General features: G+C 53.2%; 1 protein-coding gene across 1 annotated transcript in view; it reads left to right on the forward strand.

Moving 5' to 3' along the window:
* The first annotated feature begins 1281 nt into the window (after positions 1 to 1281).
* LOC102462465 (butyrophilin subfamily 3 member A2-like) overlaps positions 1282 to 12494 on the forward strand; it is a 31647-nt gene continuing 20434 nt past the window's right edge. Inside the window, exons 1-4 of the mRNA XM_075915467.2 lie at positions 1282 to 2598; positions 7933 to 8023; positions 9528 to 9875; positions 12119 to 12403. Coding sequence (XP_075771582.2) covers positions 7954 to 8023; positions 9528 to 9875; positions 12119 to 12403 — 703 coding nt within the window. The 5' untranslated portion in view covers positions 1282 to 2598; positions 7933 to 7953. The remainder of the gene's footprint in view (positions 2599 to 7932; positions 8024 to 9527; positions 9876 to 12118; positions 12404 to 12494) is intronic.

Consider the following 12494-nt stretch of genomic DNA (forward strand, 5'->3'; position numbering starts at 1 on the left):
AGGGGGGACAGGATAGAGGTCTCTAAAAGCAGGAGTTGGGTGGACAGGGTGCATACAGAAAAGTTCTTCATTAGTTCCGACAAAGAAGGACTAGAGGACACCAAAGGAAAGGAATGGGTAGCAGGCTTCAAACTAGTAACAGAAAGTTCTTCTTCACAAAGCAAATAGTCAACCTGTGGAACTCCTTGCTGCAGGAGGCTGTGAAAGCTAGAACTAGAACAGAGTTTAAAGGGAAGTGAGATAAAGTGATGGAGGTTGGGTCCATGGAGTGGTATTAGCCAGGGGGTAGGAGAGGTGTCCCTGCCCAAGGTTTGTGGAAGGCTGGAGAGGGATGGCACGAGACAAATGGCTTGGTCCCTAGGGTTGGCCGCTGTCGGCAGACAGGCTACTGGGCTAGATGGACCTTTGGTCTGACCCAGGACGGCCATTGTAAGCTCAGGGCTCAGGGTCGGGGGTCTCACTGGACCCCCTTGATTTTCATGCACACCTGCTCCTGGGTGGCCAGGCTGGCAGCTCTCCTGCCCAAGCCGGCCACTTTCCTGTGCCTAGTGTGGAGGTCGTGGACGAGATCCACGATGTCCGCACTAGCCCAGGCGGGTGCCCGCCTCTTGCGGTCCCAGGCAAGCTCCCGGGAGCTGCCAGCCTGGTCCCGGGAAGAGGGGGAGGGCTGGGGGGCATTGGGTGGCTGGCTCGATCAGTGCCAGGTGCAGGGTCTGCTGGCTGGGTGCTGGCAGGCTTGCACCTGGCACGGGCACCGTAGCCAGCCCGTGCCCCTTTAAGGGGTCCGGGGCCGGGAGGGGGGCAGACGAGTTTCCCTGGTGTTGGCCAGAGTGGCCACCAGGGAAAGCTGGGGAGGGCTAGCCTCCCACTAGTTCGAATTAAGAGTCTACACAGCCCTTAATTCGAACTAGCTAGTTCGAACTAGGCTTAATCCTCGTAAAATGAGGTTTACCTAGTTCGAACTAAGCGCTCCGCTAGTTCGAATTAAGTTCGAACTAGCGGAGCGCTAGTGTAGCGCCTATCAAAGTTAGTTCGAACTAACGTCCGTTAGTTCGAACTAACTCTGTAGTGTAGACATACCCTAGAGTGAGTGAGACTGACTGAACCCAGGACACACAGGAGTCTCCATCTGAGTCAGAGAATGAATTGATTCCCAATCTGCTGCCCTATCAACTAGATTGTCCTTCCTCCCCTTGGCCTCCAACTCTTCCAAAAGCCTGGGCAACAAATACCAGCTTTGGACCTGCCTGCCAGGACCCTAGGCTATTTCAGCTCAAGAGCCTGCATGGGGCAGGACAGGGCAAAAATGAGAGACACAAGCTGGGAAATGTGCTACAGAGCATTTAATTGATCTCAGAGTCCTATTGCTTCAGCCCTAGTGTTGCCTCTTCCCCTGGCTCACAACCTGGGGCAGCCAGAACAGAATTAGCACCATCTACCCAGTCCTGGTGGGGACAGTGATGGAGCCACATCCTGCAGGACTAGCTAGGACCAGCTGCTGCTCAGAAGAGGGGAAGGGAGAGGAGAGCTGATGTCGTGAGCAATGGCCCTGCTCAGCAACTCTGCACACACAATCCGGCTCCTCCGTGCAGCCGCGCAGGGCGGGAACCACAGGACATGCCGAAAGCGCCCTGAGCATCTCGAGTCCCTTGTGCAGACACCTCCTCCGCTGCCCAGCAGCGAGCTCTCCCCAGGCCCGACCCCAAGCGAGCAGCCCTTAGCAGCTCTGCTGTGATGTGGGATTGGAGAACCCGCTCTCTCAATGTTATTTTTATCCCCACACGTTAACCTGCCTCGTTCTCCCTCTCTCTCATGAGGTTTGCAGGACAGTTTATTTTCATATACGTGTGTTTAAAGGCCAGAAGGGACCAATGAGTCAGAGTAAGGGACCAATAGTCAGAATGTCTGCTCAGCCCCCCTTACCTGGTCTGGTGGCTGAGTGGGGCCCTGCATGCAGGACCTGGTGGCAGGTCCCGCGGCTGGGTGGCACCCGGGCCAGCCACCAAGACTGTTTTTATGGGCACAGCCACCAAACAGGACCAAGGGCTGGAAGCAAAGCCCCCGGAGATGAGCGGGCCTGGCAGCTGGGACCCAGGGCAGCAGGAGCCTGTGGCTGGGATCCCCAACTCCAGGGGGAATTGCAGCACCCCCCACTCCTCTAATTCCCACACCTATGGGAGCAGGAGGGGAAGGCTGGGAGGGGTTGATGAGAGGATGAGAATGGGGTAGATTGAGGGCAGGCAAGTAACAGTGCTCAGGCTGATCTGCAATGGGCCTCCAAGGGGATGGGAGGAAGAACAGGAACCCATCACCATCTAGACTCCACACACCTGCTGGACAATCTCTCTGCCAGGCTGATAAGCTGGTTGCAGAGTCCCAGTGCTCCAGGGCTTGCCTCAAAAAGATACCGCTTCACCCTGTTATTGTGTGACTGGTGCCCTGGTGCTTTCACTTTCCACGTTCAAAGTCCATTCACAGCTCCTGGGTCTGTTTCTGTATTGGCCACAACCTGTCGGTTCAGTTCCTTGGGCACCCAGCGTGGGACTGGCACCCCTGACTCGCTGTCTGGCAACTCCTGGGACATGCTGGGTCCTTAAGGTAGGTTCCTCTCCATTATTGCCCCCTTTTCTTCATTCTTAGGAGCTGCTCACACTCCTGTTCTAGGGAGCACGTCCTCACCACCCTCACCAGGGCCTCTTGCCACCTCCCATCACTGCTGGGCAAACGCTAATGGGTGTGAGTCACTGCTCAGCCCGTTATCCCCTCACTGCCCGGCGTGGCCAGAGAGATTCCTTGCGGTTCCCTGGAGGGTGATTTGGTGCCTCTTCAGAAGAGCCTTACGCAGCCCTGCCCTGCCAATGCCTCGTGGAGAAGGTGCTGCCAGGTCCAAAGTATGCATGGAGGAGGGGAGGAGACGGGGGCTGTGGCTCAGAGATCTGAATGGAAGGTGCTCAGTGGTAGTAGTAGCAATAGTAGTAGTGGTTGCAGTAGTACTACTGTAGCACCTAGAGTCCCCAGCTGAGCTCTGGGTCCCCATTTGCTGAGTCCTGCCAAGGTAACAACTGAAATCAGAGCCCCACTATGCTCTGACTGAGATCAGGGTCCCGCTGTGCTGGGTGTGGCACAGTCTGTGAGAGACCGTCCCTGCCCCTCAGCGCTCTCAGCCTGGCACTGGGCCTAGCTGGGCTCAGACCTTCCAAGCCGTGCCTGGTGGGACATGGTGCTGTGGTAGAACAGGTGTGCACCCGGCACAGGACCACAGAGCGCACAGGTCTGGTCTGTGCCAGAGAGAGATGTGTGGGGTTTTGATCCTGTATCTTCTGTCAGACCCAGAAGTGCCTCAAGCCAGCAGCTGTTGCTCTGCCAGCCACGGCAGCCTGGAATGTCGGCCTGTCCTCTCCAGCACCCCCACGCTTCCCCCACACTAACCCTCCACGTTGGCTATTCCTGATCACTTTCCCCTCTTCCAAGTGCTTCAAAATGGATTCCTTGAGGATCTCCTCCATGATTTTTGGGGGACTGAGGTAAGAATGACTGGTCTGTAGTTTCTCTCACCCACACTCAAGTGATTTAGGAGCTTACGGCTAGAGTCTCTTTGGTCACTCTCTGTTTTTTCACCCACGCCCTGCTGTGTTTAGAGCAGCATCTGAACTGTTAAATTCTCTCCAAGCCACTAGACCGTGATATGTCCATGTTCCTTTGTAGACCTGGGCCTTCACTCCTATTGAAAGCCATTGGGAGTTAGGTGTTTTTTCAATATTTTACCCTGCATTATTTTAGGCTGAACATGAGCCTTGTAAAGAAGCTGGAAACCAGACCTGGTAAAGAATGTTCCATGGAAAAAAGGGTGTAATGAAAAACAGCTTTCACAATTTTATGAACAACTTCACCCAACAATTTCATTTCAGTCAAAATTTTTAAATAAAACGATTCACATAAAAATGTTTATTTTGATTCCACGCTTACTAGAATCAAAATGAAAATAATGTGGCTGTTAAGGAGTAAGAACTGAACTTTTACAAAGTCAGTTTGATTCCATTTGCTTTTAATGGATTTTCCAATCTGTTTTATTCCATTATTGTTTGGGTTTAAGTCATTTTGTTTTGGAATATTGGGAGATCTCAGGAAAACTTTTCAATGAAAAGAAAAATAATCTCAGAAAAAATTCCACATTTTCACCCGCCTCCCAGAAAGCCCAGCTCCTTTACTCTCGGAGTCCCGCTTTGCACAAGGGCATACAGATAATAAAATGTCCCAGAAACCTACATTCACCCTTTGCTCTGGGGCTGGGCAGGAAATGTACTGATAACACAAAGCAGCTGGCTGTGGGCCAGACTCCAGTTCCTTCTTCCCATGCCAGCAAGGGCTTGGAGCTCTGCAGAGGGTGGGGTTAAATTAATGTCGTTACAGGCGCTCAGGGGCTCTCTGACAGGGAGCCCTCCCCCCTACTCATTGGGGTGACAGTGACATGGGTAGTGGGTGTACTAGGCAGGGGGAGGCTGAGCTCCCCAAACAGCCCAGTGTGGCCCTGCCCATGCTCCACTCCTAGGAGAGCCCTGAGTTCCTGCTCTTTCATGATGCAGCAGGGCAGGGTTGGGCTGGGCTGCTGCCAGGACAGGGGGAGGCTAGAACTGGTGCCCGCCCTTGTGCTCCAGTTGGGGGCGCTGCATCAACACCACCTGCCTGATGCCGTTCCAGGGCTGGGGTTTGGGGTGGCGCCCACTCTGGGGCTGAGGCTGGGGGCACTGCAGGCCCTGACCAGGACTGGGGGAGGGGTACACTGGCTTGGGTCAGCGAGGCCCGCAGTGTGGGGGGGGAGGGCTCTTGGCTGGGGAGGGGGCCGGAAGAAAGAAGGGGAGGGAGAGGAATGGGGCCAGTTGCAGGTTCACCCGCTGCCCAGGTCAGTGGCTGGGCCCTGTCTCCCCCTCCTAGGAAGACAGGGCCAGCACATGGGCCCCCTCAGCCTCACCTCTACTGCTTCCCAGAGCATGGGGTGTCAGTTGTAGAGATGGGTTTGTGCAAGGTTACAGCTGAGAGAGGTTCCCTCACAGTATTATGGATAAAGGAATTTTAAGCCATGCCTGGGAACAAGGTGGCCGTAGTGAGGTGGCTGCCCCACTCTGGCCAGAAGAAGTTAAAGTAGGCTGGAGGGAGCCTAGCAAAGCCTTGACCAATTAAGAAAGGCCTTATAAGAAGTGAACCAGAAGGCAGCTTGCTGGGGCGGCCCTGTATATAAGGAGCTGCTCAGCAGAGCAATGGGCAGTTGGGTCCTAACTGGCAAGGCTGAAAGACTAGCTCCTGCAGAGAGGGAGAAGCACCTGGAGAGAAGAGCTCTGGGCAGGCAGAGAGGCTCCAACCTGATACCTGCCAGGCTGTGACCTTGAGACAAGGGCCAAGAAGGTGCAAGGGGTCACGGTGAAGTAGCCCAGGGGAAGGGAATGTGAGCAGAAAAAGGGAGTAAAGGAGGATAGGACAAGTCTTCCACCAGAGAGTCTCTGAGCTGGGACCCAGAGTAGTAGGAGGTCCTGGGTCCCCCCCATTCCTCTTTGCACTAAACCAGTGGTCCCCAACCTTTTGGGGCTGCAGTGTGTGTGGGGGTGGGGCTGCGCATGCGCCGCATGCCCGGGGATGGGGCTGCCCATGCGCCATGCACCTAGGGCCAGCACTACGCATGGTCCGGGCGCCGGGGGTGGGGCCGTCCCAGATCATTCGGCAGGTGCACATAAATGCCCTACCAGGCACCATGGCATCCACAGGCACTGCGTCAAGGACCGCTGCGCTAAACCATGCCACCAAGGAGCATGGCCTGTATAGACTATGGCTTGCTCCAGAGGCAAGGGGCTAGACTTTGGGGCAGCAGCTGGCCACGCTGGCAGGTGGGACTGGGGACTGCTGACACCCCTGGAAGGGTGTGAGAGATCAGAGTAGCAGACACTACCAGAGAGCAGTATCCTGAAGAGGACGCTGCGGTCCCAAGAGCAACGTGGGTCTAAAGACAGCAGAGGGCAAAGCCACAATCAAGACACCAGCCAGAATAGGGCACCCTGTGGAAGGTCAGAGCTAATTCCCAATGTGACCAACAGGCTGTGCCGTGGTGGTGAGTCGAACCCCACTACAGTGGAGAACACAATGTAGTTGTTCATGGCTGTTTGGCACAGATGCTGTCTAGTTTGTTTGACTAAAAGTTTATTCCTTTCTCACTCACTCGGTTGTTGCTTAATGAAACCCAAGATCACTCCATGGTGTCAGAAGTGCTGAGTGACAAAGAGAACGGGGAAGTCATTTTGAGGTTAACTCCTGTGTTAGAAACTGAAAGCAGAGGCAAGGGAGCTGGTGGAACAGAAAGCAGAGAAGAGCAAAAGCTTTTCTATTTGTTATATGATCACAGCGATAGCTTGAGTGGATCATGAAGGGAAGAAAGCCAAACCTGAATGTTTTGCAAGCTCAAACCAGCTTTCAACTACCAGGCAATGTAGCAGAAAACTGGAAGAAATTCCAAAAGATTTAAATTGTATTTAGCAGCCATGATCACGTTGAAATCACTCTCTTGGCTGCTTGTTGGGGAGGAAATGCTGGATATTTATAACAACTTCAACTTTGAAGAAGGTGAAAGCATGAAGTTAAAATTCTGACTGAATTTGCGGAACAACCCCACCCCCATATGTCCTTGCACCCTCACTCAGCCATCTCTGCTTCTCATCCTTATGTATCCCTGCACCTCCTTCTCCTTCCTCTATGTGTCTCCCCACCCTCTGCCCCCTGCCCCATGTGTCTGTGAACTCCCACTGAGACACCGCCATGTGTCCCTGTGGCCTCATTCCCATGTGTCCCTCTGTCCCCACTCAACCACCCCCTTTCTGCTGTGTGTTTCTGCTCCGCCTCCCCTCTGTCCCCATGTATACCTGCACTCCTTTCTCATCCCCATGTGTCTGTGGCCCCCACTCAGCCATCCCCTTCTCCCATGTGGCCTTGCACCTCCTCTCCCATTCATCCCAGTCTGTCCTTAGTCTTTGTGAACCTCATTATGTGACCTCCCATATACTCCATGCTGCCTGTGCCCTCATATTTCCTGTCTCCTGTCCTCACCCACCACCATGAGGAAGGCAGCCTCTTCTCTTCCCTGTCAGCAACTGGGGCTCGCCTGGAAGCAGCTGCTGTGTTCTAGTGCCCAGTGTCCAGTGCCCCGGTGGGTAAAAGGCAACTTTCCAGCAGGATTTGTCATCTGCAGGGAAAAAAAATCTCAACTCCTGAATTATGCATGTGTGCAATGGGGCAGAATTCTCCTACGGGTAATGAACCTATTGCGAGGGGGAAGTTTTCAAGGGCAGCATGGCCGTAATGCCAACAAGCCTTCAGAAACAATTGCAATAGAAGATCCAGGAGGATCATTTCGGAATTGAGAAGTGCAAACAGTGAGCATGAGAGGAGAGGCATTGGCCATGGATCTATCACTAGATTACTAATGCTGTGGGAAGCCACTTGCAATAGAAACCCTGGCAAGAGGCAGATCCACTAAGAACTCATCTAGTTCTATAAAGGCCTTTTGAAAAGGCAGGCAGGGACTGATTTCACTGTCTGTGTTGCTCACTGTGGTGGCAGGCACAGAGGCAGGCATTGGGACAGTGGTGTGGGTACCACTGGGGTTCCCTCAGAAGTGGCCCTGCTCAACCCGCATGGGAAGTGGTCAGAGACCAGACGAGGGGAGAAAATGGGGGTGGATACACAGCACAGCCTGGGGTGTAAATTCCTGGTGCCAGGCTGGGACAGGGGGCAGAACAGCCTGGAAGTGATGGAATCTTCTCCCATCCTGAGGAGATGCTCTGCCTGGGAGCAGAGGGGGTCAAGTTAGCTGATGGATGAGGCATGTTCCCTGCCCTGCCGGCCCCTCACACAGGCTGGGGGGTGTTAACCATCCCTGCTCTTTCCTCACAGGTCCCTGCCTGGGAAGTTCCTATGGCAACGCGGTGGTGGCTCTGTGTGTGTAGCCTGGGGATCCTCCTCCTGGAGCCATGTGCTCTTTCTGGTAAAGTTTGAATCCCTATTATGTCCCTGTCTGTCCCCATGTGCACTGCCCCCTGCTGGGCTGGAAGAGATGACTCAAGACACCCCCAGAAATCCTTAGACGTGCAGCGAAAAAGGGATGTGGGGAGGGATGACATTAGGGTGGCTGGGGCGTGTCTTAGCTCTGAGTAGCAGGATTGTTGCATCTTGTAGCAAGTTGTCTAGCACCTGCGGCCCTAGGAAAGGCTTCCGTAACCTCCAGTGCTGATCTCTTCCAGTCCTGCCCTAGCACCCAAAGGCCCCGCACTTCTAAACCTGCCCCCTCCCCAACCCCAGGACCTAGATTCTCATGTCCTTCAAGGCTGAGCTCTTCACACCTGCCTGAGGGATGGGGGCGCCCAGTTCCCATTAGGATGAATGGGAGCTACAGCATCCCGAGCCATCCAACATGAGCCAGCCCTAAAACAATTAGATTTAGAAAACTACAACACCAAACCACCTGTAGAGTTCTTCTAATTTGCCTTGTTTTTTGAGCTTTCGTCCCCATTCACGTCACTTTTTCAAGGTTTACTTTGCAACCACTAGAGCTAGAAATTAACTTAAGAAAAGGAAGCTGAGAGCCTCACAGAATCACCTGCCTCCAGGAACTGGGGATTTACAGAAAACACAAGAGCCCAAGGGTTGGTAACACTGACAGCAAAATCTCCTTGTTGGCTTTGAACATCACACTCTTATCACTTTCTACCTGTAGCTTCCCAGAGAGTGTCAGGTGCTGCAGCTTGTCAGTAATTACTCTACATGCCCCATAGTGGGACAGATGAGCCTGGAGACCCTTCAGACACAGCGGTTCTGTACAGCACCTTCAGATGCTTCATTTCCTCCAGTCACCCATGCCCAGAACATTGTCTGCCGATTTGAGTCAGTTTCTGTTTGGACTATTGAGTCCATGAGAGGGCCACGTGTCGACCTCAAAGGTCCATCAAAGACTTGATACCTTGGCCAGGCAACAGCCCTCTGAGGTGGCCTCTCGGCAGCCATGGAAGGGCTACGTGGCTCTGAAATCGGTTTATCAAATACATTGCTTGCAGTGGAAAGAGCTTGTAACGGTGCCCTGGGGCTGTGCAGTAGGCAGCTTTCAGTGGAGGCCCAATAAGAGGTAGGTTGCAAGACAAGCACCTTTGGAGGAGTTTCTGGGGATCGTAGGACAGCACTGGAGGGCTAACTTGTGACAGCTCTGGCCTAGCTATGTTGCCCTGTGTCCACACTGAAGGCAGGTCTACACTAAATCAATATAACTCATGTTGCTCTCTGTCGGCATAATGCAAACTCCCCAGATGCACCGGTGCAGCTATGCCGACGTAGGGTAGGCTTGCCCAGCGGGTAACAGTTGATCTACACATGACTCATGAGTGAAAGAATTTTGTTTAGCTAATAACACTCCCTCGTCTCACTCACTGTGCGTGTATGGGTGGGCCCCAGCTCCTTTTCCCTCTCACTCAATCTGCTCCTGGGTTTGTCTGTTCCAGAGATATTCTCCCTGGCTGACTCCTCACACCCCGTGGTGGGAGTATTTGGCCGGGATGTGGTGTTACCCTGTCAGCTCTCACCTCCGGCCCGTGTGCCAAACATGGAAGTGCTGTGGAAGAAAATTGACACAGGATTAACATCAGTTCATGAGTACTTGGATGAGGGTCGCAAGGACCAGCCGGGGCAGGGTTACCAGACCCGGACAGAGCTGTTTTTGCAGGAATTCAGCAGGGGGAACGTCTCCCTGAAGCTGAAACAGCTCCGAGTGGCAGATGCTGGGAAATACCAGTGTCTTGTGAAGAACCCAGCCTGGACACAGGAAGCTATCACTGAGCTACAGGTTGCAGGTGAGATGGAGCCACTAGAGGGTGCTGTGATGGCAGCCAGAGCCTCGTGTACCATGGAGGATGTTCCCAGACTGAACCCCCCATGGCAGCATGGTCCTGTGCTGCAGGACTCAGTAGGGGGCGCTCTCCCTTCACACTCAACTAACCCCATTGGGGTGCTTACAGGCTCAGTGCTGCATTAAATGCCCTCTTTTCAATGAGCCATAAAGCTGGGGCCCTCATGGCAGTGCTGTGGGAAGGGGGGGACTTTTGTCCCCATTCTGCCCAAATCCCAGCTCAGGAGATGATTATATTTGGCCTCCCTGGAACCTCCCCTGCAGTGTCCAAGGGCTGGGATATTGTTGGTTATTCCCTGGGCGCTAGCCCCGCATTCAGTGCTGCACAAGGACAGTGGAAGGGACGGTCTCCTCCCATTGGACTCCCTAAGGCCAGGTATACACTAAAGGGAAGGTCAAATCAAGATACGCAACTCCAATTGTATTAGTTACATGGCTGGAGTCACTGTTCCTTGAATCGAGTTTCCCTGCTGCCCTCCCAGTGGGAGGCCGATGGGAGCAAACGTTAGACCCGCTAAATCAAACTCCAGAAGATTGATTGTGGCACATCGATGTTCTACTTAATGAAGACATGGCCTGAGAAGCCTAGTCCCTGACATGGCAGTTCAGACACATCTGGCTCTAGATTAGGGCCACCCCTCCGTGATAAAGCAGAGCCCTGAGGTAGTTTGAAATCCTCTCCTGTGTTTGGTGGCTCCTAGTCCAAAGGCTCCACAGGAGACAGGTGCTTTTAGGGAGAGATTCAAATGAGGGGAGGGTGTCTGTGTGCAACACAGGGAGAGAGAAATCCAATGTGAGTGTGGCATGGCCCATCCCCACACTCACTGGCGGTGGCAGAAAGAGGAGCGAGCTGACTCTGTCTCATACGCTTTGCTAGCTCTCGGCCGTGTCACTCCTCTTCCCACCTTCGGTGAGCGTGATTGGCGGTTCCACCCCTTCTTCCTTCCCTCCTCCCCTAGCGATGCACCTGGGGCCAGGTTGGACATTTCCTACCGCAACTAGTGAGTTCAGTGGTGGACCCAGTCCATGCTTCTGGTGCCAGGCCACCCCACTAGTCGCAGGGGCTGCCCTAGGCCTCTTAGGACCCCCTCAAAGTCTGAGGTGGTTGCCCCAAACTGTCCAATGGACAAGATGGCTCTGTGCCAGCTGCTAGTCCATTGCCCCTCCCTCCCACAGAGTTTGGAGGAGCATGTGACCCTAAGTGCCCCTGCCACACTTCACCCCATGCCAAAGTGTAGGGATAAGAAGGTGTTAGTGCCATTATACAAGGCATTGGTGAGACCCCATTTGGAATACTGTGTGCAGTTCTGGTCTCCCATGTTTAAGAAGGATGAATTCAAACTAGAACAGGTACAAAGAAGGGCCACTAGGATGATCCGAGGAATGGAAAACCTGTCTTATGAAAGGAGACTCAAGGAGCTTGGCTTGTTTACTTTAACCAAAAGAAGGCTGAGGGGGGACATGCTTGCACTCTTTAAATATATTAGAGGGATAAATACCAGGGAGGGAGAGGAATTATTTAAGCTTAATACCAATGTGGACACAAGAACAAATGGATATAAGCTGGCTAGTAGGAAGTTTAGACTTGAGATTAGATGAAGGTTTCTAACCATTAGAGGAGTGAGGATCTGGAACGGCCTTCCAAGGGAAGTAGTGGGGGCAAAAGACCTATCTGGCTTCAAGATTAAACTAGATGGGTTTATGAAGGGGATGGTTTGATGAGATAACATGATCTTGGTAACTAATTGACCATTCATTATCAGTGGGAAATAGGTCACTGGAGGATGATAGGAATTACTAGAGAACTTTCTGGGTGTCTGGCTGATGAGTCTTGCCCACATGCTCAGGGTTTAGCTGATCGCCATATTTGGGGTCGGGAAGGAATTTTCTTCCAGGGTAGATTGGCAGAGGCCCTGGAGGTTTTTCGCCTTCTTCTGTAGCATGGGGTACAGATCACAGCTAGAGGATTCACTGCATCTTGGGGTCTTCAAAGTATTTGAAGGCTTCAATATCTGAGATATAGGTGAGAGGATTATTCTGGGAGGGGTGGGTGAGATTCTGTGGCCTGTACTGTGCAGGGGGTCGGACTAGATGATCATAATGGTCCCTTCCGACCTTAAAGTCCATGAGTCTATGAGTCTAAAGTCCTGATTCCCTGACACACACACTCTCTGTCTCTCCCTGCAGCTGTGGCTCCGGTGTTCATTGATGTGCTGGGTCCCCGGGGAGAGGGCCTTGGGCTGGCCTGTCGATCTGCAGGCTGGTTCCCCAAACCCGAACTCCAGTGGGTTGGGAAGAACCAGCAGAAACTGGCAACGGAGACTGCGACTGACGTGACTCAGGACAGGGAGAGCCTGTACCGTGTTGTGAGTCACGTCACCGTCACCGAAAGGGAAAATAGTGGAGACATCAGCTGCATCGTGCGGAATGGCCTGGTGGAAACCCAGCAACAATCGGCCGTTCACCTCTCCGGTGAGTGTCCCCATGCAGAAGGAGTGGTTGTTAGTGCTGCAGAGAGTTATTAAAGCTACAAAGTTTTTACTACTGCCATTTTTGCTGATCT

This window comes from Pelodiscus sinensis, chromosome 18 (genome assembly GCF_052426305.1).
Source record: "Pelodiscus sinensis isolate ZL-2025 chromosome 18, ASM5242630v1, whole genome shotgun sequence".
NCBI classification, from domain to species: domain Eukaryota; kingdom Metazoa; phylum Chordata; order Testudines; family Trionychidae; genus Pelodiscus; species Pelodiscus sinensis.